General features: G+C 42.7%; 1 protein-coding gene across 6 annotated transcripts in view; it reads right to left on the reverse strand.

Moving 5' to 3' along the window:
• RBM33 (RNA binding motif protein 33) overlaps positions 1–24,581 on the reverse strand; it is a 121,974-nt gene that overhangs the window by 59,549 nt on the left and 37,844 nt on the right. For 5 of the 6 annotated variants that reach the window (XR_009758235.1, XM_061587577.1, XM_061587579.1 and 2 more), the window contains exons 8-10: positions 11,402–11,610; positions 10,369–10,624; positions 9,403–9,461 (exon numbers count right to left, since the gene is read on the reverse strand). Coding sequence is in view for 5 of the 6 variants with exons in the window: in XM_061587577.1 (XP_061443561.1) it covers positions 9,403–9,461; positions 10,369–10,624; positions 11,402–11,610 (524 nt within the window). In the remaining variant the exon portion in view is untranslated. The remainder of the gene's footprint in view (positions 1–9,402; positions 9,462–10,368; positions 10,625–11,401; positions 11,611–24,581) is intronic. The other variant, XM_061587580.1, reaches the window with a different exon arrangement.

A 24,581-nucleotide genomic window follows, 5' to 3' on the forward strand; every position in this document is an offset into this window, starting at 1 on the left:
GATAAAGTTACCTTAATCCTGTCAAAGAATTAAACTATTTTGCTTTCCTTTTTATCCTCTCAAATATCCTCCCTAGTTAAGAAATTAACATTCTGTCTCATACAATTCTTACACAAATTGTACTTTTACTTTTCGGCATCTCTTGTTAATTACATGATGCTATCTGTTATAATCTATTCATGAACCACAGGATAACTTTGGCTATCAATACAGGAGAAAACTTAGCATAAATTGCTTAGCACAAAGTTAATCTTATAAAGCAAGGCATGAAGAGGATCTAACTGCTATTATATGACTTATCAGCTTTCCTAAAAGGGTCACTCTATACTTTTTTTTCAAAGAGACGAATTAAATACCTTAACAATGTCATTGAAACTTCATGAATCTTTCAATAAATTACACCCTGTCTCTACAACATGTTTTCATTTATTAATCTCACTTAAAATGCAAAGAGGCTAGGAGAATGCCACTGACACCAAAGCAGGGATACTTGCTAATTCTTATTAAAAATGGTCTAAATGCAAAGAATCAGTGACTGTAACCTATGACACGATTAAAACTATACCCATCTATCACAAAATGTTAATCCTCTTACTTTAGCAGCAACTGGACTTTACTTTCTCTTGGGTAAATAACCTTAGTTTAATTCAATCACCATAGGGTAAGATTCATGTGGAAATGGAGCATGCAGGTACCTTCAACATAAGACTAACTCCACAGCCACCATGTCTCAGCAAACCATGCCAAATGCATGGTGGTCTTGGGCTCCATAATTAGCTTAATTCCTCCATATGGTTGAGTTCTGCACCAATCAGACATACAATGCTGTAAGAAAGGGGACAAAGTCCAGTCTCTGGTCTTTATAACCAAGCATGAATTATGTGGTTTTAATTTAAGATGCTTGCTCTGTGCACTTTGGGGTAAGAACTTCAAAGATCACCAATGTCAATAAAAACCTCAATGCTCCCAGAACAGAGGGTGAACAGCTGTAGGACTACAACAGCTGCCATACTGGAACAAGTGATCTATGTCAGCCCATACAAAAACTGCACTGACAGGTAATTGGCAGAAGCTTACATCTCTTCTAGTTAAGTTACTTGCATCTCAGCTAACTAGTTTCTTGCTTTTGAGAACTATGGATTTACAAGGTTAGTCCTCCACTTTCTTGCTCTCTTATAAGAAAGATAAGAATTATTCTAGCACATATTAAAGCTTTTACAAACAAAGGTCAAAGCTGCTTAGCTTTCAATACTATATGATACTCCCTTGGACCCTCCATTTAACTTACCATTTTCTCCCTGCTAGCTAATTACCACTAAAGTTCAGATGAGATATAATTTCTATCCAGGATAATGTTATTTATTGTAGTGTTTTCTTTTGTAAACCACTTTGAATTCACTTTGTGAAAGAAGAGGCAACACACATTCTAAAGAAGATTAAATTCTATATTGCTTCTGGAGTGTGAAGCACCCCTGTTTCTAGAGAACATGTCTTTAAAGCTACATGCACAGATATCATCCAAATATTTGAAGCAAGGTGTCACTAACGTACAGGCCACATCAAGCTCTCTCTTTTTCCATACCAAATGAATCTGGAGAGCTTGGGCAAGTGCTGGACTAGAGTCTAGAGACAATGATAAGCTAGATCAGCCTTTCCCAACCAGTGTGCCTCCAGATGTTGTTGGACCACAACTCCCATCAGCCTCAGCCATTGGCAATGCTGGCTGAGGCTGATGGGAGTTGTGGTGCAACAACATCTGGAGGCACACTGGTTGGGAAAGGCTGAGCTAGATGAAGGCCAAAAAACTGAGGTTAAATCATGATAAGACAGAAGCTCTATGGGTAGGTGGTTCTTAGGTCTGAGAATTAGATAGGCATCCAGTTCTGGATGGGATAGGTCTCCCAGGTGTGTAGCCAGTGGGTATTCCTAGATTTGAAGCTATCACTGGAAGCCCAAATAGCCTCAGTGACAACGAGTGCTAATACTCAGCTGTGGCTGGTTAGCCAGCTATGGCCATCCTTGAACCAGGATAACCTAGGTACAGCAGTTCATGCTCTAGTAACTTCCCAGATGGAGCACTGCAATGTATTCTACAAGGAGCTTCCTTGAAGAGGGTCCAGAAGCTGCAGCTGATGCAGAATGCTGCTGCCTATTTGTTACCTGAAGCAGTAAGGTGTAATCACATTACACCGATCCTAAGGACACTGCACTGCTGCCAAGTGAGCTACTAGGTCCAAGGCAAGGTGTAGCTACTAGCATACAAAGCTCTGAATAGCTTAGAACCTGAAAGTGCCTTCTCCAGTACTAGCCCAACCTGGGTTGTGAGATCTGCTGGGGAAGCATTGCTCAGGGTACCTTTTATGAGTGTGGCCCAAGGGGGCACTACAAGAAGCTGGGCCTCCTCAGCGGCAGAGCTATAACTATGGAACTCCCACCCCATACAGATCTGGTTGTGTCCCACATTACTATTCTTCTGGTGACAGCTTAAGACCTATCTGGTTTTGCAGGCCTTTGGAACATGGTGGAAGTGCTCTATTTGTATAACTCTATTACTGTTATATTGCTGTTATTACTATATATTGCTGTTATATGGTACTATACATTCTATTTTATTGTAGCTTTGCAGTTTTAACTTGAATGATGTAAATATAAGGTCAAAAACAGAACTAGTTATGAACTTTGGTTCTTTAAAAAACAGTTATTACAATGCAAAAATGATACAGAAATAAATAACAGTAGAGCTATGGACTTGCATGATTTTTAATGTTGCATTTTATAAATACTGTTTAGCCATCCTGAGCTCTTGTGAGAGGAAGGACGGGATATAAGAATTTTTTGCTGGAACTGTGCATCTGCAAAAATGGAAAGGTTGTGTATTAGATCCCAACAGAATATGCAGATAGAGGTTGGTTGGATAGTGGAAGGGAACAGGAAAGGGCCAGAAGATGTATTTTTATCCAGGATTCCCTGATGACAAATGATGGGTCTTTTTTGTTGTCAGCACTTGGTACTCATAGGTATGCTACTTCCAAACAGAGATTTCACTCAGCTATCGGCTAATATTCATTAAGAGTTATCCTACATTGGTCTGTATTCCTTTTTAAAAGCATCTATAGTTTAAAAAAGAAACGCTTCCTGCCTGACTGTACAAGAAATTTGCACATGAATCATTAGCATTAGCTTAAAATCCTGTAGTTCTACTTAAACTTCTAAAAAAAACCCCAAACACACATACAAGCCAGTCATGTTGCTCTGCAACACCCTACTCCATACACAACTACACTTTTCCTCATATCGTTAATGAACACATAACCAGAGTTCCCATATTCCTGCATACTAAAAACAAAGACGCCCAATAAAATGCTAAGTATATTAGGGGCTCTTGACCACCAGAAAGCCAGTTTAAATTCCTGGGGATGTTTCTAATCCACATACACAAAGATTATTTTGGCACACTGTAGATTGAAGGGCAGGAGTGATGTCACATTTCAATATTCTATGGTACAGAACCTTTGCATATTGATGTTCTGGGATCTGTTTATTTTTAAGACTGTTGTATCCATTAAGTGAAAGAGCAGGCAACTATCATTTCAGTTTTAATTTTATCACTTGTACGATCAATAAACTGGAGAAAGCACAACAAGGGAAAGGGTTGCTTCATTTTAGAAGTCTTTTCTGCTCTTGTTTAATAGCTGTTACCACCAGCTTCTGCTGCTCCTCCTGCAGATGGGAATTCACTGATATGATTAAATTTGATGGTATGATAATGTATGGTAATAGTGATTAATCAGAAGCCCACTAGCAAATGGAGGATGTTTGTTATTATGTCACCTGCATTTTAAATTGCATTTTTCCTCTACTGGCCTCACACTGTTCGACAGCACATAGGGTGGGGGTGGAAATCTTGCACTACATCTGCTTGCTACTACTTATAGATCAGATAAGAGAAAACACTCATCACTCTGTCACTATTGTAAATGCTGCAATTATAGGACTGCGCCAGACGAGTTGTGGAAATGGCAAGTCCTCATAGGGAAAGCTTGCCAGTAGATAGATGCTGAGGAAGCTCAGTTGCACATCTGTAGAGGCTATAATAGGAGAGAAATGTAATTTGATTCAGCAGTCTCATTCAAACATGATTTGCATGAAATGCTGTATAAACCTCTATCCAAGAAATGTCAATCATGACCACCTGATACCTTGTATCATGTTAAAAAGAAAACAAAATGCTTTCCAAGCTATGTGGAATTTGCCACTGCTGCTGCACAGTAATGGAGTGAAAATTTCATTTACTGTTGCTGTTCTAACAGCACTGCCATAACAAAAGCACAATCATTGTGGTAGCAGCACAGACGGGCTTGTTCTTCCTCCCACAGCCCTTTGATGTTTCACTGCCTAAACAAATATTACAACAGTGGTGTTACCAGCTATCCCTCAAATACTCAGAAGGATGTCAATCACAAGATTCTTTTAAAAACTTACTCTCACTGACTACAAGAGCCTATTCACAAATTGCATTTTACTTAAAAGGGTAAGGCAACCTTCCCCAACCTGGTGCCCTCTAGATATTTTGGACTACACCTCTTGTTGGCCCCAGTCAGCACAGCTGTATGCTGTGCAAAAATACAGGCTTGGCTTCCATAATGTGTAGAAATGGTTTTGAAGCACATCCCCCCCCCCCAAAAAAAAGTATACTGGGAATTGTAGAGCTACATCAAATTGCTTTAAATTGCTTTTTAAAAATGTGTTTTTTAAATTTGTATATTTGTTTTTAATGGTTTTAATTGTTGTAAACCCCCCAGAGAGCTTTGGCTACGGGGCAGTATATAAATGCAATAAATAATAATAATAATTTCCAGCACCCTTAATAAACTACAGTTCCCAGAATTCTTTGGGAAAAGTCATGTGCTTTAAATGTATAATGTGTACACAGCTTTGGACACCTGAAAAAGTAAGCTCTTTCACTATGCTCTCTGTTACCAGGAATGTATCTTGATGAACAATTTCTATCTGGTGGTGAGGGCAGGAAACATATACTTGTCACTTTGAATAAAGTCAGGAACTTTTCATTTTGTCATCACTACAAGAATTAGATATGTCATAGTAGGAAAAAACCCTCATTTAGACAGCATATGCTTGTATGATATGCTGGAGAAGCACATATGTGGGATTGTGAATGCAAACTTTTTTTATAAAACTGAAATCAGAACAATTTATGTAATTTCCACAAGTTAAAGTGTTTGGGTTTTCTAAAATGTTCTAAATGTACTGAAACAGGCTGGGGTGAAAAAAAACAGGAGTAAGAACAGGAGAAGGATGCTATTTTTCACCAATTTTGCACATATCAGCAAGCAGATAAATCTGCAGGTTGCAAGGTCAGATCTGTGCTCACGGAACAAACTGTAATTGAAATTTTACAGAAAGTTCTACCAGTTTGAAGACAAATACACTTCAAAGTGGCTGGTCGCTATCCCCTGTTACTCAAAGTTAATAGTTCACCATTTTGAACCTAATTCAGAGAATCATCTAAGCTGTGGCAAAAATCCTTTAGGATATGACCTGTGGCTCAATTTCTCCTCCTTCCTTTCTGTACAAGATGGGAAGAATTAAAGCCTCCATTCTCTTTTTAAAAGAAAAACTAAAGTTCTACATTATGTACTGATTCAGGGAGCTGTTATTTATTCTAACCAACATTAGCAAACAAAGTCTCAAACTACAGTTTGATGACAGAAACATGCAAACCTGACTTCCAAACATCTAAACCATTTGCTGTTAGTGTTCTCTCCAGCACTGACTAGATAAGGAAAGGTGGAACCTCTTTTCTACTTTACCTCAGTTTAGATTGAGTAATGATACTATTTTATTTCTGCCAATACATGGCAATAATGCCAAACGGGCAGCCCATAGATTAGGGCTGGCCTCTCAAGCACCATCTGGCTGCCAATGGATCTATCAAATATTAAGGTGTGGTTAGAAAACCCATTCTGCTCCATTTTACTTGTAACAAACTTAATTCCACCCCAGTTTCATAGTTTTACGTCATTTGTAATGTGGGAAAAAAATAATACAACAAATGTACTTCCTGAAAGATCTGAAATGCCATATTGGTAGTAAGAGATCTTTCAGGAAGTACACTTGTTCTTCAGCATCACTTAATCGCTCTCGATAACACCATGCCAGTAAAGTTCATGTGCTCTGCATTTGCATCTGCTACCGTGAGGCAATGCCAACTCAATTATAGAACTGGACCCTCCTGAACAAAGTAAGAGCAACAACTGAGAATATGGGCTGGCCATCCTTTGTCCTCACAACTGTTGACTCTATGGAGAACATACAGTGAATACTATAACAACTGTTTTATAAATGTTACTATACTGTAAATCGCTTTTAGATGCCTCTTGAGAAACCATATATTAAATATATTCTATTCTTTTAATAAGCTTTCAGTGTTGTTAATTAGCAGTCAGGTTGGGTAATAAATAATAATAATATCATCTACAACTTGAGTGTTCTTCAGAATGAAATGTGTAACAACTACAAAGTTTCTATTCCAAAACAAGGTTTATTCGACAAAAAACACTTCCTCTGTTTAGTTAAAACTGAAGCTGTCTCATTCTTCTCATTTACTGCCACCAGGCTAACTAGTCCGTGTCCTAAACCGGGCCACAGCATGGCCGTGTCTCGTAGCCACCAGCAGATGGTCCAGCCACCTACCGCAAGTCTGGCACCCTAAGGGAGTACTCAGGTCTGCCACCCCCAAACTTAGGACACTACCCCCTCAAAACGTGTCATCTGGTCCTCTGCTGGCTGATTGGGTTCTGCATACAGAATCCCCCAATCACTGTCTGCTGGTCTCTGTCAGCATTTAGATGCATCCATAGAAATGCCCAAAGGTCTCCCATAGACAGTTCACTCTAAGGTCCCCCAAGTGACAGTCTTTGACTTCCACCACCCTACGCAAATTAAACCAAATTATTTTAATTTAAATTTTAATTATTTTTAATCTCTGTGCCATATCCGCATACCTTCATCAAGGTAGTAGCTCTGTCACTGAACCAGGGAGCAGCCACTTGTTACAACCAGGAAGCCTGCTTGTTTCCCCAGCCACCAAGTGCTGCCATCCCTATTAATCTGAGTGGGCGTCCCCACTCAGGCACAGAGTGCTTTTTCACGTAAATCTTCAAAGTTTCCCCTGTCCTTGTCCAAGCAAAGCTCTCAATAAAAGGTTTGGAATGGGGTCAACTGAAGTGCCTCACTACATCACTCCCAGACCCTGCTTCCAAGCTCCAATGGAGAAATCTCCTGTTTGGGCCCTGGAGGTTGAGAGACAGATGGAGAGCGACCCACAGGTATCACTCAGTATCCGAGTCATGGCACCAAATTGTTGAAGGAAAAAAAATAACTCACCAGTAAAATGTAGGAGAAGCAGTCGCTTGAACAAGCTTTATTGCAATAAAGAAAACACTGATGTACATCAGGAGAGTCAAAGAGTCTCCCTCCCGAACCATGGACCCACAGGCTTATATAGTTTTTCATACATCACATAGAACCTTCTAGATTTACCCCATACATGGTAAGCTGGGCATTAAATGAGGTGTGGTTACTAATACATGTGATGTAGTTCCACTACTTAGAGCAGTGAGGAGGGGTTTGCACAGCATGTGTTGAGTGCATATCATTGGTACCCACCCCCATCTGAAAACCTGCCATCCTAAAGACCAGCTTATACGAGCTGACATTCTTTGTGAAATCTTTCACTAGACCACAACTTCCCTGTTCCCCTGCTAGCTGGCATCCCACAGAATTTCCTCATTTTCCTTTGTGACTGCAAGATATACCTTAAGATGTGATAGAAAGCCTAAATGTACCTTAAGATGTGGTAGAAAGCCTCTCAGCTCTTATAAGCAGATATAAGCGTGGAAAAATAGAATCCTCCTTATCAGAAAGGTCAAAGTTCATTATTCTTTCACAGCAGCACTCCCCATGAAAGAACAGATGTAATCCAGGGGTACTCCTAGATTCCAAACCATCACTGGAGTCCCAGTAGGTCACAGTGGTGAGGAGTGTCTATGCCTAGCTTCTGCCATTCTTGGACCAGGATAACTTTGTTACTGTAGTCATGCTCTGATAAACCAATTAGATGGATTACTGTGATGTGATGTGCATGGAGCTACCCCTGAAGATGGTCTAGAAGCTGTAGCTAGTGAAGAATGTCACTGTCCATTTGTTATCTAGAGTGATGAGCTGGGATCATATTACACCAATCCTGTGGATGCTATACTGACTACCTGTGTGATACTAGGTCCAATTCAAGGTATCAATACTAGTGTGCAAACACCTGAATGGCTTAGAAGCCTAATACTTGATGGAGCATCTTTTTTTCCAGTAGCAACCAGCTCAGAATTGTGATCTATTGGGGAGATTCTGCTAGTGGTCCATTCAATGGAATGCAGAGGATAGTCCTCCTTGGCAGCGACACCCCATTCGTGGAAGTCCCTGCCACTACAGGTTCAGCTATTCCCCACTGTATGCTTATTCAGACAACAGCTTAAACCTATCTATTCATGTAGGCCTATGGACCACAACATGGGCACCCTTGTTTGTTTTATGACACTGCACTGCTGATTATGGTAAGTCATTTAATGATATTTTATGGTCAGTGATTACTTTAATATTGCATACAAACCTAAGAGTTGTTTATTGTATTTTACATATTCTTAGCTGCTCTATAAATATATATGGCACATCTATGTGCTTAGATGTTCAGTGTCAATGAATTGTAATTAATAGGTCTGATAACTAATTTTGTGAAATTTACATATTACAAGGATATAAATAGCAAGAGAATTGTGTATAAATGTCAGAGGAGTAAATCAATCAAGGATAATGGGCTAGCCTGGAGTAAGAACTAGAGTTCGTGTGCTTTAGAGTCCAAAGATAAGGAAAAGGGGGAGAATCAGTCAGTGTTGGATCAACTTCCGATATTAAATTCTTAAAATCACTACAAAATTGTTCTTTATGTTTACACTAGAAATACATAATATGGTTTTCCAAACACAACACATTTGGTATGCCCTTTTTATTAAATAAGCAATCCTCCCATTTGTATTGAAAAAATTGTAATGGACAGTAAAATCTTTTTTTTAAGTGTTCTTTTTGTTAAACACTCCCCATTGGAGAGAGTAGTCCAACAATTTTACAATTAAACAAAATTAATTCTGCTCTCAGAAATTCATTGATCTTAAGCTTTTAACAAACAATTTTGTACTGCATAGATCATTGTCAATATTTACAAAACCTTAAAATTACATTTCACTGGCACCACTTTTATTTGCCATATTAATATTTCTTTGCAAATGTATGCTTATCCATATCAGAGAATAAGAAACAGCTGCTACTCACAGGAAATCTCTGGGGTCCTACAGCAGGTCTTGGCTGGTTTGGGACTGGCAGCAAGGGCACTAAAAACAAGGAGCACACCTTTAAATCAATTTGTTTTAGCCAAGACTCTAGGCCATTTTTATAAGAAGTCATATTCATAGGCAGCTGCTTCCCCGTTCTTCCAAATAGCTGCAGGCACGAAAAATTTGCTAAGAGTATTCAACAGGACAATTAGGATTCAGATAGCACAGGCTACACAAGACTTTTTTGTACATTTAAACAATCTATAAGCAAATGAATGATCCATTCTAAAGGCAACTTGTCATGCTGGTGAAGAATTAGGTGCTGCCAAATTACTGGACCAAAGACCACATTTTACTGGAGAGGCGGCAAAACTCACTAAAAATCTAGATACAACACCAAGGTTACTTTAACTCAATTATGGCTGCAAACCTAAGCATGTTTACGAGGCAGTAAGATCAACTGCGCTCAACTGGACTTACTTCTGAGTAAACATGTTTACAACTGCACTGTTAAGTTAATTGCTGTTCTGTTTGACTATTTTGCCAACTTCCAAGTATCAGGTATTGCAAGAATCTAGATGATTCTCTAGACCAAATACTAGATTGAATGGAAAGAGAAGCAGGCAGACAATGAACACGTGGGGGAACAGAATTAAGCGTTTCAAAGTCAGCTTTCAATACACACATACTTGCAGGACTCACCAGAATTAAAAATACTTTGATTTAATAGAAAATACTGGCAGTGTGTATCTGATTGAATACGTACTTTTCCCCTTCAACAACACCCCATTCTTTTCATACAAACACACCTCTGCAGAAATGAAGGCAGAAAACTGCAGTACATGCATAAGAACCACATTTGAATTGCAGCTATAAGATTGGGGGGGGGGGAGCTCCAAAACAAAACTAAGCTAAGTGGTTGTATATAGTGTTGCCCATATAATATTTTCTGATAAAATCTCACCTTGTACAGGCGTTACTACAGGCCCTTTGAAGTGTGGGTTTATGTGTATGTTTTTTGGCTGCTGGGATGTCACTGGAGGAGGAGTCATCAGCATTCTTGATGTTTCTAGCTGGGGTGGCATATGAATCCCTTGAGGGGGAGATGGTGTGTGATGCTGAGAGGGAATGGGTAACAGACCCTGTAACTGTTGCTGCTGCTGCTGCTGGAAGAGATTCCTAATAGGTTGTTGATGACGAAACATCCTTTCTGAATGTGTCTAGAAAGAAAATACAGAAAATCATGTTTGCTTGAAATTGTTTTGCTTTTAAAATATTAACCTCTCCCTTCAAAAAACATAGGAGGCATCTCCTGAGAATACTTATATGACTTGACAATGACAAATTCATGGAAGATTGATGTTGACAGGCTTATGATCCTTCATAGATAAATGGAACCTCCATGTCCAGAGAAAGTCTGTCTCCAAATTCCAGATGTTGGGCAGAGTCACCAGCAGGAGAAAGCCACTGCTCTCAATCACTGCTTATTTACTTCTCAGAAACAACTAGAGGGCTTCATCATCATGATTCTAGTAGTAGCCAGGCCAATCCCTTTATGTTCTCCCACTAGAACTAAGATACCTAGAATGTTAGTACCTCAGACATACACAGACTCTTAAAGCTTCTTGATATAAAAGCTGCAGCAGCTATCTTGCTCATGGCAAGCCTCATGGGAAACTCAGTGAGGTTAAAAGCCATTTTTGGTGTATGTCCTTGGCTACAGCCCCCCAATTACGGCCCTAGTCAAAGTTGGCACAGGATCTTTCTGAAACCTCAGGATGGGGGATGGAACAACTGTGCTAATGTATGCTCTGTTGTCAGTGGTGTTACTTTGTACATGGGGAGGGGGAAATGTACAAAAGTTCGTGCATTCCCTTCCAAAATCAAACTATTAAGTTCAGCTTCAAGAAGCTGAATGAAGGCAGGCAGTTTTGTCAACATCACTTAAATACTAAAATTCACCAACCCAGCCCTCCATTATCATTGCATTTAGGTACCGTAAGAGATGCCTGGGTCGACAGCAGTGCAGGCCTGTGATCCTTCATTCTTCCCCTTTCATTGTTGTCCCTCCTTTGTTCTCCCATTCCACGACACATTAAAGGCCCTCCTCTCCTTCCTCCTCTTCTTGAGCCGTAACGCCCCTGCTTCAGTTGCCTTTCCCTCTCTTCAAATTCAAGTAATGCTGCTTTAGCTTCTGCAGAAAGTTCTATTAGAGGAACGAAGTTGGAACTTTTAGCTGTTCACCAGAAGAATTAGACTAATGAAGTGATAAATTTTTCACCGCAGCCACAACAGAATCACAGCCACCCACCTCTGTGATAATATGGTGCACATGTTTGCCAATCAAACTAATGCTTACAGTTTGACAAGAAGGGAATATTTTAATCTTTCAAGAGTGGTTTAGTTACTTTTTTAAAAAAACACACCTCCCCCCACCCCTGCAAAAAAAAATAAAATCAATTTGCAACTAAATTTCTTTTTTGGAACATAAGAGATAATTTGCTGTTTTAACATCTATATATGGAACTATTTTTAATTTTCTTGTCTCACAATAATCTCATTATGACAGACAACGGATATCAGAGGTTATACAACTACTATTATCTTATCAGATTTCATTAATCATACCAATAAAAGGTGTGCTTTAAATAACGTGGAAACACTAGATGCCAGAACAGGCGATTGAAAAATGTACATAAATAATATGTATGGACAGAAGGCCAAGTATAGTTGAAATGGATCTTATAATTAATCCCACTGCCACTTCCTGGATCAGTATCAGTAACCAACACAATTTCTTTAGATTTGGATAGATTTACAAGGCAAGCATTTGTTTTTCATCATATTTCTAGGCAGGAGGATTGTGGGGTGATAAACTGTATACCTTTAAAAAGCAAATGTGTGTAGACAGTTTTAAATATTACCTAATAAAACAACAAAATGTGTGTTAAATACATTGCTACAGTGGTGAGGTTCCACTTTGGTCCCACATATTGAAAGCAACCCTATACATGGTACGTGGCATGTCTCCAGCAGAAAGCTCAACAACTGTATAGAAAAACAATCTCTCTGCTTCTTTGGCAGAAGCTAGGAGAAAGGACAAACCTCTAACCTGCACTGGATGGTAGAGGACAAATCTAAGTCTTTCAAGCTCTGGACATAAATTGATACGGCTAACACAGCTCACCTGCCTGCCATTTCTGGTAGCCTATGGTTACCAGGCAATGTTTATATGGTCTAAAGGCAAGTGAGGCCACCATTTTGCTGAAACTAAGCAGGTTTGAGTCTGGATAAAGTAATTGCTGGGAATGCCACATATACCTTCATGGACTTCATAATAGAAGAAAGGCAGGACATAAATGTAAGAAAAGTAATTAAATATTTGAGCACATTGAATGCCTCCGTTTTGCCACTATGGAGGAAAACAGTTTCTCTCTCACTGGGGAAAAAATAATTCAACTTTGTTCAAGCATGCCTTCTTCTATTATCACAATAATGGTTCCATTACGTAGCAGAGTGCATTGGCACTCGCAGCTTAAATTTTAATTTCATTTTCAAGTTGATACTTGAGGCAGCAGGTTCAGAATATAGAGTTAGGGTTGTCTAATAAAACAAACCTGGGGAATACTAATATTTAAGTTTCTGTATACTCACTCACTGCTCCTCCCCAACACACAGAAAAAAATTATGTAGTAAAATTAAAATGGAAAGTCTGACTATGCAGCTCATTTTTTATACCTGAAAGTTTCTTCTCCTTCCTCCTAGAAAAAATGAAGTGATTTGCCACCATGTCTATAAGACTAATTGTATCATGAAAGCTTTCTTTATGCAATGGAATTGGGGAAATCTGGTATTTACTACTGTGCAGACCTATTTCTTAGCAAACTGACAACCTTGTTATGCTGTTCTAGTACTGCTGTCTTTTATATTTTAAAGCCTTGTGAAAGGAAGCATAAAATGCTCCAAAAGACACTTTTAACTCAGATCTGATGCAATCACACAGAATCATAGGAGGAGGATGTCCAATTTTAAGAGCAAAAAAGATGGGTGGATGTATGCGTAACCCCCCATGCACTAGCTAGATACATGCCTCCTCATCAAGCACTTCTCTTTCAATCAAGCTCACTTCCAATATCAGAGCACAGCTGAGAAAAGTGCCTGGGGAGACAGACTACAGGGAGCCAAGACACAAACAGAGATGGGGATTACATCCCCCCCTCCCCGCAAGCATGTATTTTCCTGCTAAAATCAGAAGCCCACTTTGTGCGGTTAGGGTAGTTCCATAGCCCTCAAATCCATTCAGCTGAATTTATTTCCTACCCAATCCCAAATCACTGGTGCATATTACAATGCAGCCCTATTCATCTGAAGATATCCCAACTGATGAGGGCATAGGATAGAAAGTTTGTTCTAGCTTGAGATCTTCATGTCCTGAACATAAGTCTCAGAAGGCTGCTCCCATAAAAAAGAAATGCTGAGGATGAGAGGTGCGTATGCATGCTGCCTTCAAGCCACAAGAAACATTAAGAAGAGTCCACATGTGCTAGTAACTGTTTCAGGGATGAAGTGAAACTGAGCCAGCCTTCACCCCTGAAGTAACCATTAGAGGAGGGGATTGAAAATGGGCTCAAAAGAGATCAGGATATGGGTCCAAACTCCCCTCCAGACACTGTTTGTCTGGTTTTGGTGTAAGATGGGGGGGGCATTTTCCCAACCATCATTCGTCCCCTGACTTTTACCCACAAGTCCTTTATATATACACATGTGCCGAAGGTTATACATTTATTAGAAGTAATTACTGTATATTCATCTCCTACACTTACAGCAACTCACACCTTTGAAAGCAGGTACCTATAAAAGCAACAAAACTTCCATCACAAGCATATCAGACATGACTGTCGAAAAGCTCTGCTTCATGCAAAAGCCAATTTTGCATAAAGCAGAATACCTGATGAAGATCTTAACTGGCAAGAGGCACATATAAGAAGTGGTCTCAGATGATCACAGATTTAAATCTGGTCCTTTTCACTTCCAAATCCAAGGGTCCCTTTTCCAAAAGTGAAAGCTCTGTAATTAACATGAAGTCTACTCTCCCAATAGTTGGGTTACTCAGAAACCTCCACAATAGCAAAACAAAAGGATCCAGGGGTTATATAGGTTCTACTACACGTTATTTTCAACCCCCCTTCCTACTTCAGAGCCCATATGGTCTCATAAGAGTACAAGAAGACCCCTGCTGGACCAGGCCAAAAGCCCATCTAGTCTAGTACCCTATTATCATAATGGCCAATCAGATGCCTATGGGAAGGTCGAAAACTGGAACCTGAGCACATCGGCACTCTCCCTAATTGTGGTTCCCAGCAACTGGCATTCAAAGCCATCCTGTATTCAACAGTGGAGGGAGAATGGACCATTGGTCTCACCTGAAGGGTGATTTTCATAGGAGGACTGCCATCAAGCGGGTTATAGCTCCACCTATCGTCTGAAGGCAAGAATGTTTTTGAAGTCAAGACTAGGGGCATCAGGCCCCTCCCACTCTCCAGTTCATTCGCAGCAAGTCCAAAGAGATATATCTAAAAATGCAGGAGAAAAGGCCAACGGGCCTACCAGCAAAGACATAACACAATAGCAATAATCATAATAATATGACTCTAACATAGTGATATAACATTAATAGCAGTCTTGACTTCACTAGTAAATCTAATATAATAGCGTAACAGAAGTATATGAAAAAACCCAAAAAAATATCTAGGTATCCAGGTATTCTCCAACTGGGAGGGTCGTGATGGCAGTCCTCCTATGAAAATCACCCTTCAGGTGAGACCAATGGTCCATTTTCCATAGGAGGAATGCCATCAAGCGGGATGTACCAAAGCAGCCCATAACAGGGAGGGACCACCCACATCCTAATCATCATTAAGAACCTGCTGCAACACTCGTCAGCCAAAAGAGGCATCGGCAGAGGCGTAACAATCTATTTTGTAATGCCTTATAAACGAGTGTGGGGTAGACCAAACAGCAGCTCTGCAAACATCAGCAACAGGAGCGTTGGTAGCAAAAGCAGCCGTAGTGGCCACTGACCTAGTGGAATGAGCTGTTATACTAGCTGGAACTGGAAGCTTAAGGGACTCATAGGCTAAGGTAATACATTCACGCAACCAGCAGGATAAGGTGGAATTAGCTACTTTATGCGCCATAGAACGTGGATGAAAGGATACAAACAAAGACTCAGTTCGTCGTATATCCTGGGTCCTAGACAGGTAGGTCTTGAGAGCCCTCCGAACATCCAATGAATGCCAAGCCTTCTCTAGAAGATGGGTAAGATTCGGACAAAATGAAGGAAGAACAATGTCCTGGTTGCAATGGAAAACTGAATTGACCTTGGGACGGACGGAAGGATCAGTTTTCAGCACAACAGAGTCCTTGTGAAAGACACAGAGATGGCGGGCAGAAGACAATGCGCCCAGTTCTGAAACTCGTCTCACAGAGGTGATCGCGATCAGGAACAGGACCTTGAATGACAACAGACGTAAAGGCACAGTCCTAAGGGGCTCGAACGGAGGGCGTTGTAAAGCCTGTAGGACTTTTGACAAACTCCATGAGAAAAAACGGTGGAATACAGCCGGTGAGCGTAACGCGGTTCCCCTCAGAAAACGTTTGATGAATGGGTGCGAGGCAATAGGAGCACCAGCGGAGGACACTGAGAGAATGGACGACAGAGTGGACGCATGTCTACGTAAGGTGTTGGGTCTAAGTCCCATCAGGAGGCCCCTATGAAGGAATTGCAGCACCTGTTGTATTGTGGCCTGGGAAGGATCGAGGTGCTGGGACTGACACCACCTGGAGAAAGCCACCCAAGTATGTTGATATATACGGGTGGTTGATGGTCGTCTCGAGGCCAAGATATTGTCAATAACAGCGTCAGACAGGCCAGCAGACCTTAAATGTCACCGTTCAAAAGCCACGCTGTTAGCTTGAGCCAATTGGGATCCTGATGCAAGATTGGGCCCTGGGATAAGAGGTCTGGCCTGACCGGGAGCGTCCAAGGGTCCGTCACTGACATGGCAAGGAGATCCGAGAACCACGGTCGACGGGGCCAATATGGAGCTATCAGAACCAGTTTGGCCCTCTCACGTCGTGCCTTTCTCAAGGTTCTGGCTAACAGTGGTATTGGAGGGAAGGCGTACAATAGGCCATCCGGCCACGGTAGCGATAGGGCATCCACTGCTTCCGCTGTCGTGTCCAGGTATCGAGCGAAGTACCTGGGTAGCTAGCAATTGCGACTGGAGGCAAATAGATCGACTGAGAAGATGCCGAACCGACACTGGAGAAGATGGAAAATGGTCGGATGAAGTTTCCATTCTCCTGGAAAGACCTGTTGTCTGCTGAGCCAGTCTGCTGTCACATTCCAAATTCCTCTGAGATGTTCTGCTTTTAAGGATTGCAGATGTTGCTCTGCCCAGTCGAATATGAGGGAAGTTAGGTTCTGCAGAGGATGGGACCTGGTCCCCCCTTGTCTGTTTAAATGAGATTTGGCACACGTGTTGTCCGTTCGAATGATAACATGGTCCAAGTGGAACAGAGACTGAAAATGGAGCAGAGCTAAGTGGACAGCCTTCAGTTCTAGCCAATTGATGCTCTGAGTCTGCTCTGCTGTGGTCCAACCCCCCTGAACGAACAGGGAGTTGCAGTGGGCTCCCAAGCCGAGGAGACTGGCATCTGTGGTGATAACAGTCCTGCGGGGTTCTCTGAACGGAGTGCCCTGGGTGAGATGTTGGACCCTCGTCCACCAGCGGAATGAAAGACGCAGTGCGGGGCTCAGGGGAATTGCTCGATGATTTGACCTGGCAATGTCCTGCTGAAACGGCAACAAAGCCCACTGGAGTTGGCGAGTATGAGCTCGAGCCCATGGCACAATATGGATGGTGGACACCAACATTCCGAGAGCCCTGGTTAGAAGCATGATGTCTGCGGTTGTGTGGTGCATCAGAGACCGTGCGATGTCTGTGATGGCAGTTATGCGGTCTGGAGACAGGAACACCGTCGCTTGCAGGGTGTCCAACATCGCCCCTAGATGTTGTAGGCGTTGGGTTGGTTGGAGATGGCTTTTGTCGAAATTGACTAGCCAGCCGTAGGCCTGCAAGACATGGAGCATGAGCGTTAGATGGCGATGAGCCAGCTCCTTGGAACTCGCCCGTATTAAAAGATCGTCCAAGTAGGGGTAGATATGGACCCCTTGAAGCCGGAGGTAAGCCACTAGTATGAGTAGCACCTTGGTAAATACTCTCGGGGCAGATGAGAGGCCGAACGGCATCGCTCGATATTGAAAATGCTGGGGGCCGAAAGCAAACCGAAGGAATTTTCTGTGGGCTACGCAAATAGGCACATGGAGATACGCTTCCTTTAGGTCGATAGAAGCCAGGAAGTCTCCTTCGTGAAGGCTTTCTGTAATGGAGTGGAGGGATTCCATTTTGAACCTGCGATACTTTACGAAACGGTTGATGAACCTGAGGTCCAACACCGCCCTCCATGACAGATCTCGTTTGGGCACAGCAAATAGGAGGGAGTACACCCCTTCCGACCTCTCTGTTGTAGGGACTGGCTCTATCACCGCTATGTCCAAGAGGTGATGTATGGCTGTCTGCATGATGCAGTGCCTGGCTGATGCCCTAGGACAAGGAGAAGGATGAAATCTGTCTGGAGGAGTCATCCAAAACTCCAGTGCATAGCCATAACAAAAAAGATCTCTGATCCAATGGATCTGAGTCAGACGCAGCCAATGGTCTCCAAACAGAAGCAGTCTACCCCCAACCGGTATCGCGTCAGTACTGTTTGTGCTGGCGAGACCCTCCTCTATATGAGGAAGTTGAGGTACCTCTGCGCCCCTGGCACTGACCTCTGCCTGGGAAACGCCGGTTCCAGCCCCCCCTGGAGGAACGGAAATCATAGGTTTGGAATTCGCGGCCTCTTCCCCCGGGCCGCGTTCCTCGAAAGGGCTGGGTCGTGCGGTATGAGGGGAACGCCTGAAAGGCCTGTGATCAACGTTCTTAACAGTAGCCAGAACAGGCTTTCAAGCATCCTTGGGGTCAACAAGCACTGCCTTTAGGGCTTCCTCGCCGAAGAGTAAAGATCCGGAATAAGGTGCCCTTGATAAATTAACTCTGGCTACAGAGTCCGCTTGCCAGTGACGAAGCCAGAGGGTCCGTCGAGCGACTACCTGAGCTGCCATAGCTCGTGCTCCCAGCTGATTTGCGTCCAAGGTGGCATCAGCCACAAAAGCCGCTGTCTTGCACAATTTCATCAGTGACCTCCTCAGAGAGACAGGATCGGGATTAGGATCATGTAAGAGGTCATCCAACCACATCATCGCTGCCCTGGAAAAGATGGAAGCTGATGCAGAGGCTCGCATGGAGAAAGCGGTGGCCTCATGATTCTTGCGTAAGGCAAAGTCCAGCCTCCGCTCAGTGGCGTCCTTTAAATCTGAATCTCCTTCCCTTGGCAAAAGGGATCTAGAGACTAGACTGGAGATCAGCTCGTCTATGCCAGGGACGGCCAGTCTGCTTGTAAAGTCCGGAGCCAAAGAGTAAAGTCTGTCCACAAGGGCGTTAAAACGGCGTGTTTGTAATGGATGAGACCATTCGTCCTTGGCCAGTTTAGCAATAGGATCTGGCACAGGAAGGTAGTGCTCTGCTGGTGTGGGGGATTTCAAGACCCTGGCCCCTTTAATAGCAGGAGTGGCAGCTGCAGGTTGTGTAGATTGGAGACCAAGGGTGTTCAATACTCTGCGAGCAAGGCAAGGGGCTGATAAACTAAGGCATCAAACAGGCGATAAGATGTATCCTCCTCAGGTTCTGAATGATCACTCAATTCGTCTCCTTCGGCTTGCACAGCAAATGGTGACTCCTCCCCATAAGAAACGGCATCAACAAACCTGCCCCTGGCAATGCCAAAAGGATTTGGAGAGCATGATGGATCTGCCTCATTGCGTACATAGTGGTCCACACTGCGCTGAGGAATGGCGGGGACTTGTGACGGTGACTGTGTTTGAGTGAAGAACGACAGCATGTCTTGTAGTTGTGTTATGAACTCATGAGACAGCTGCAGCCCCGGTGAGGTAGATGGTTGCGCTTGTAGAGACGACGTTATGGACGGCTCAGCAGGCTGTGAAGATGAGTAAGACCTAGGTGGTAATATGGGAGGAGGGTGGCTGGCTGCTGTTTGGTCAGGAAACCCAGTGAAGTCCTCCTCCTCGGAGGATGCAGTCAGAGAGTGAAATAGATTCGTTAACTGTTCGTGGCCCGCCCCCTCGGAAACCGGAACAGAGACGTAGCGTGGCCGCTTGGTTGTGCTGTGGCTGGATAGATGTTTAGTTTTGGCAACCGCTTTGGTGTGCTTATGCTTGGCCACCTTAGATTGTTTCGGCTTGGTTGCCTGAGTTGTCGCTGGCTGTTCCGCCATCATATATTTTCTAGGGGGTTCAGTACACGGCCACGGATGGGGCAGAATGTACAGACCCGAACAGGCTCAGTACACGGCCACGGATGGGGCAGAATGCACCGGCTCAGATGGCTAAGTACACGGCCACGGATGGGGCAGAATGTACAGATCGAACAGCCTTGGTACACGGCCACGGATGAGGCAGAATGTACAGTTCCAGACAGCCTTATACGCAGAATGTACAATTTCAAACAGCCTTGGTACACGGCCACGGATGGGGCAGAATGTACAGTTCCAACTAGGCTAGATACACGGAACAGCTTCAATAGTCAGCTTCAGGCAGCAGTTTGTGTTGAAGAACTTATAGCAGGATTATAGAGGTTCTGCTCTGCAGCATACACACAGAAACTGACAGAAAAGGCAGAAACTGACAGAAAAGGCCTAGAACAGAATCGTTTACTATGTAAAGGACTAAACAGAAAGGGCAGGAAAAAAGGGGGAGGAACAAAATGGCGCCCGCGAAAAGAGCGGGAAAATTGGCCAATCAGAAAGGCTTGGGGCGATGAAGAAGTAATGGCGGTCACAGGGGAGCACCAGCGAGCTCAAAAAACGGCCTCAAAAAATGCTCTGGAGCCGCGGGGCTGAGAAGCGCGATCACGGCTTAGAGAGCGAGCCAGATCTCTACAGCCGCGGGACAGACTCAGCAAGCGAGGGGAATAAGGAGCCGCAGCCATAGGCTTCGAAGGCAGTCGCGGCGAGATTTAAAATGCCGCAGAATGAGCCGGGGGAGGCGGGGCAACCCAACCAGAAAGGGACACTGAAAGTAGAAAGAGCCGCAGCCGCAGGCTCTGGAGAAAAAACTAAGGGAGCTGCCGCGAAAATAGGCGGCAAGTTGAAAAAAGAGCGGCGGCGCAAGGCAGAGAGCTGCAGCCGCAAGTTCCTGGATTAAGTCTGCATCCGCCGGCTGAGGAAGGGAGAACCGCAGCCGTGGTCTCCCAGTATCGCCGTTCGGCTAGGCAGGGAGCTGCAGCCGCAAGCTCCTGGAGTAAGTCTGCGTACACCGACTGAGGAAGGGAGAACCGCAGCCGCGGTCTCCCAGAATCGCCGTTCGGCTAGGCAGGGAGCTGCAGCTGCAAGCTCCCGTAACAAGGCTGCGTCCGCCGCCTTAGGAAGGGAGAACCACAGCCGCGGTCTCCCAGTAAAAAGCTAGGGACTAAGGGAAAAAAATAGACAAAAAGGGGATCCCCCTTAAGTACAAAGACAAACAAAGTACAGTCAGTCCCACAGACTCTAAAGTAAAAGACAGAGGGAAGGAAATAACGTGGAATACACACACAAAACCTCCACACCCTGTCACACAAATACACAAAAACTTATCTAGACGCTAGCTATATATCCAACTTGCACGGACGAAGGCAAGAATGAACTGGAGAGTAGGAGGTGCCTGACGCCCCTTGTCTTGACTTCAAAAACATTCTTGCCTTCGGATGATAGGTGGAGCTATAACCCGCTTGATGGCAGTCCTCCTATGGAAAACACAGCTATCATGGCTAGTAACTATTCTCCTCCATGGATTTGTCTAATCCTATTTTTAATTTTGTTTATTTAAGGCATTTGTATACCGCTTAATCATTAGCATTTCTAAGCAGTGCTATTTTATCATCTATCATTTTAAAGACATCCAAGTTAGTGGCCATCACTACTTCTTGTGGGAGCAAGTTCCATCATTTAAATACGCCCTGTGTGAAGTACTTTCTTTTCTGTCCTGAATCTTCCAACATTCAGCTTCATTGGATACTCACAAGTTCTAGTGTCATGAAGATAAAAAACTGAAAATCAGGGAACCCTCCAAAGCAGTATTCCATTAACTGCAAGCGGCTACCACTGAAAAAAGAGAGCCAATGTGGTGTAGTGGTTAAGATGTTGGACTACGACCTGGGAGACCAGGGTTCGAATCCCCACACAGCCATGAAGCTCACTGGGTGACCTAGGGCCAGTCACTGCCTCTCAGCCTCAGAGGAAGGCAATGGTAAACCCCCTCTGAATACCATTTACCATGGAAACCCTATTTGTAAGGTCGCCATAAGTCGGAATAGACTTGAAGGCAGTCCATCATCATCACCACCACTGAAAAGGGGTGGATCAGTTAACGTCTCCCTTCCCCCTCCACGTCTCTTTGGATCCTGGTCCTCAATTTTATAATCATACAATACTGTCTACCTCCCTTAAAACCCTCCCAAATCATGAGATTTCCCTTTTCATTTGCAAAAGCAGCATTTAGGAGATGCCTCTGCTCCATTCATGAGGAAAAATGTTTAACATATTTTTGCCAGCACAGACCCTATCTTGACTGCCGAATTCTTTCACATACACCTAATGCAGTGAATCAGCAATTATTTTTCTAGTGTCTTCAAGTGTCAAGATTAATTTTACTACCCTTGGTAATAAAATGGTTTCAAATGACATCTTTAATCAGCAAGTAAGAATGCTTCCCTCCAATTGAGACAAGCTGTCACGAAAGGTCACCAAAAAGCGACAGGATGAAAATTACATTTGTAATTTCCAGTGAAATATTAATTTCTCTTTTAAGTGTTTTTTCAACTATGTCTAGATTCTAAAGTAAAGAAATGTAGCTATACAACCAAGTTTCATTTCTATACCCATAATTCCTATTAAGAGCAATCAGTCCTGAAAGGAAAGTAATATTTATGCCAGTTCTACTACATTTTTTACTCCTATTAGGTCAATTCCTAATGACATCAATTATTGCAGATCTCTTAACAGCTTCAACTGACAATGGCTTATCAAAGAAAAACTTGGGTGTAAGTTACAAAATTAACTGAAAGACTTGTACTGTATAAAATACTTCATTTAAAATTCTTTACAAACTGTTTCATTTTTCATTCAAATTTTCACTTTTATTACCTCTATAAATATGTATGCTATAGTTTACTGGACCATGTGAATATACATCAAATAAATAACTTTTTATGTATTTCTATGTATTCTAAATAATTCTTCTAAGCAGGCTCCACACAGGTAAGAAGTGTTCTAATCTCATAACTATTTTTCAGACTAGAGGCCACAAAATGAAAGGCCTTTTGCAGTTGAGGATGTTTCCAGACACAGCTAATTTCAGCTGGTAATTTTTCAAGAACCCATTTTTCCAGCTGAACTCTGACTGGATGGCAGCCCCCTCCCACAATTTCCACAATCAGAAAAAAAAATTCTATGTATGTTTGCTACCTGTTTGTTTCTGAGCATAACTCAAGGTGCTGGTTTTAACCCAAACAGCTTGGGATCTGGGTACCCAAAAGACTGAATTCTCCCATACATGCTATATAGTGCATTCTATTCAAAATCAGAGCCCTTGATCAAGGTGCCTTCGCTACAAGAGATTTAAAAAACATCTACTAGGAAGAGGAGCTTTTCAGCTATGGTGCAACCTCAAGGAGGCCAAACAAGTTCAGACACTACACAAGTCCCAGGTGCCAGTCTATATCCTGCTCTTTTGGTTTACTCAAATGCTGTCTTTTATTTGACTGGCTGTATCAATCTTTTCTTTTATCTTTTATTAATTCTTGGTGGTGTTTGCTGCCTCTGCTTACACTGGATTTCTTTTTAAGTTTTAGCATGTTTTTTCCCAGGTTTTTTTTTTTTTTAGAATTTAGCTGTTGGTTTGTATTTTGAAAGTTGTTTTTAGAAGAGAAAGCATGATATGCATTTTTTTTTTAAAAAAGGACTCTTTCTGCCACATAATGGCCACTGGCATCAAGGGTAGGGAGTCCAGTTGCATTATCCCAGGCCATGTTCAGACACAGTGCTGAGCCACCAAGTATGGCTTGTTAAATGATAAGAACAGCCCTGCTGGATCAGGCCAATGGCCCATCTAGTCCTGCAGTTGTATTGGCTGGAAGTTGTGTTAGGATGAGAAAGAAGCAGAGCACTCAGTTCCTCCTTCACCAGCCTGCTGCGTTTCCTTCCTCCACAGCCAGTACAGACGACACCCTGGCTAGCAAAGGAGAAAGAAAGCACTCTCCCACCCACCCACCTAGCTCACTCACCCGGAGGGAATTCCAGGTGCTGGCCTGTGTGAAACTCCAGGTCACCAATGGCAACCAGGAAAGTGGTTTGACACCAGAATGGAGTATGCTCTGTGAAATCAATGTGTGCATTCACCACATACAATAGTACTACTTTCCTCCACACTAGCAATATCCGAATGAGATATGTGCTACATGTGAAGTACCACAGAGACCTTTCCTATGTGCACTAAACTAGAATTTGCTGCTGGATTACTTGTTTATTATCTACAAAATTTATATACTGCTTCTCAATAAGAGCTCTCAAAAGCTAATTATTATGCTTTTTTGTCACTTTACACAAGCATCTCAAAGCAACTTATAAATAATAGTAAAATACTTGTGAAAAACATTAAAAAGCAAACCGCATTATGAGATTTTCAGATAATAAAAACAATTGCCCCATCCCCTAACATAAGACTAACCACAGATAGCCCCCAAAGGGAGGGAGGGAATATACCACTTCTTCTGCAAAGAAGAAATATAACACTCAAATGTCTGGGAGTAGTGTTCACCTGGTGTCGAAAATAAAGTGTCGGCATCAGGCGAGCCTCCCTGAGGATAGCATTCATAGAGGGGGGGTCTACTACTGAAAAGGCCCACCCTTTCATCACCTCTATTCAGACAACTGCCAGGAGGTAGCACACAGAGAAGGGTG

The sequence above is a fragment of the Rhineura floridana genome, chromosome 10, assembly GCF_030035675.1.
Source record: "Rhineura floridana isolate rRhiFlo1 chromosome 10, rRhiFlo1.hap2, whole genome shotgun sequence".
NCBI lineage: Eukaryota > Metazoa > Chordata > Lepidosauria > Squamata > Rhineuridae > Rhineura > Rhineura floridana.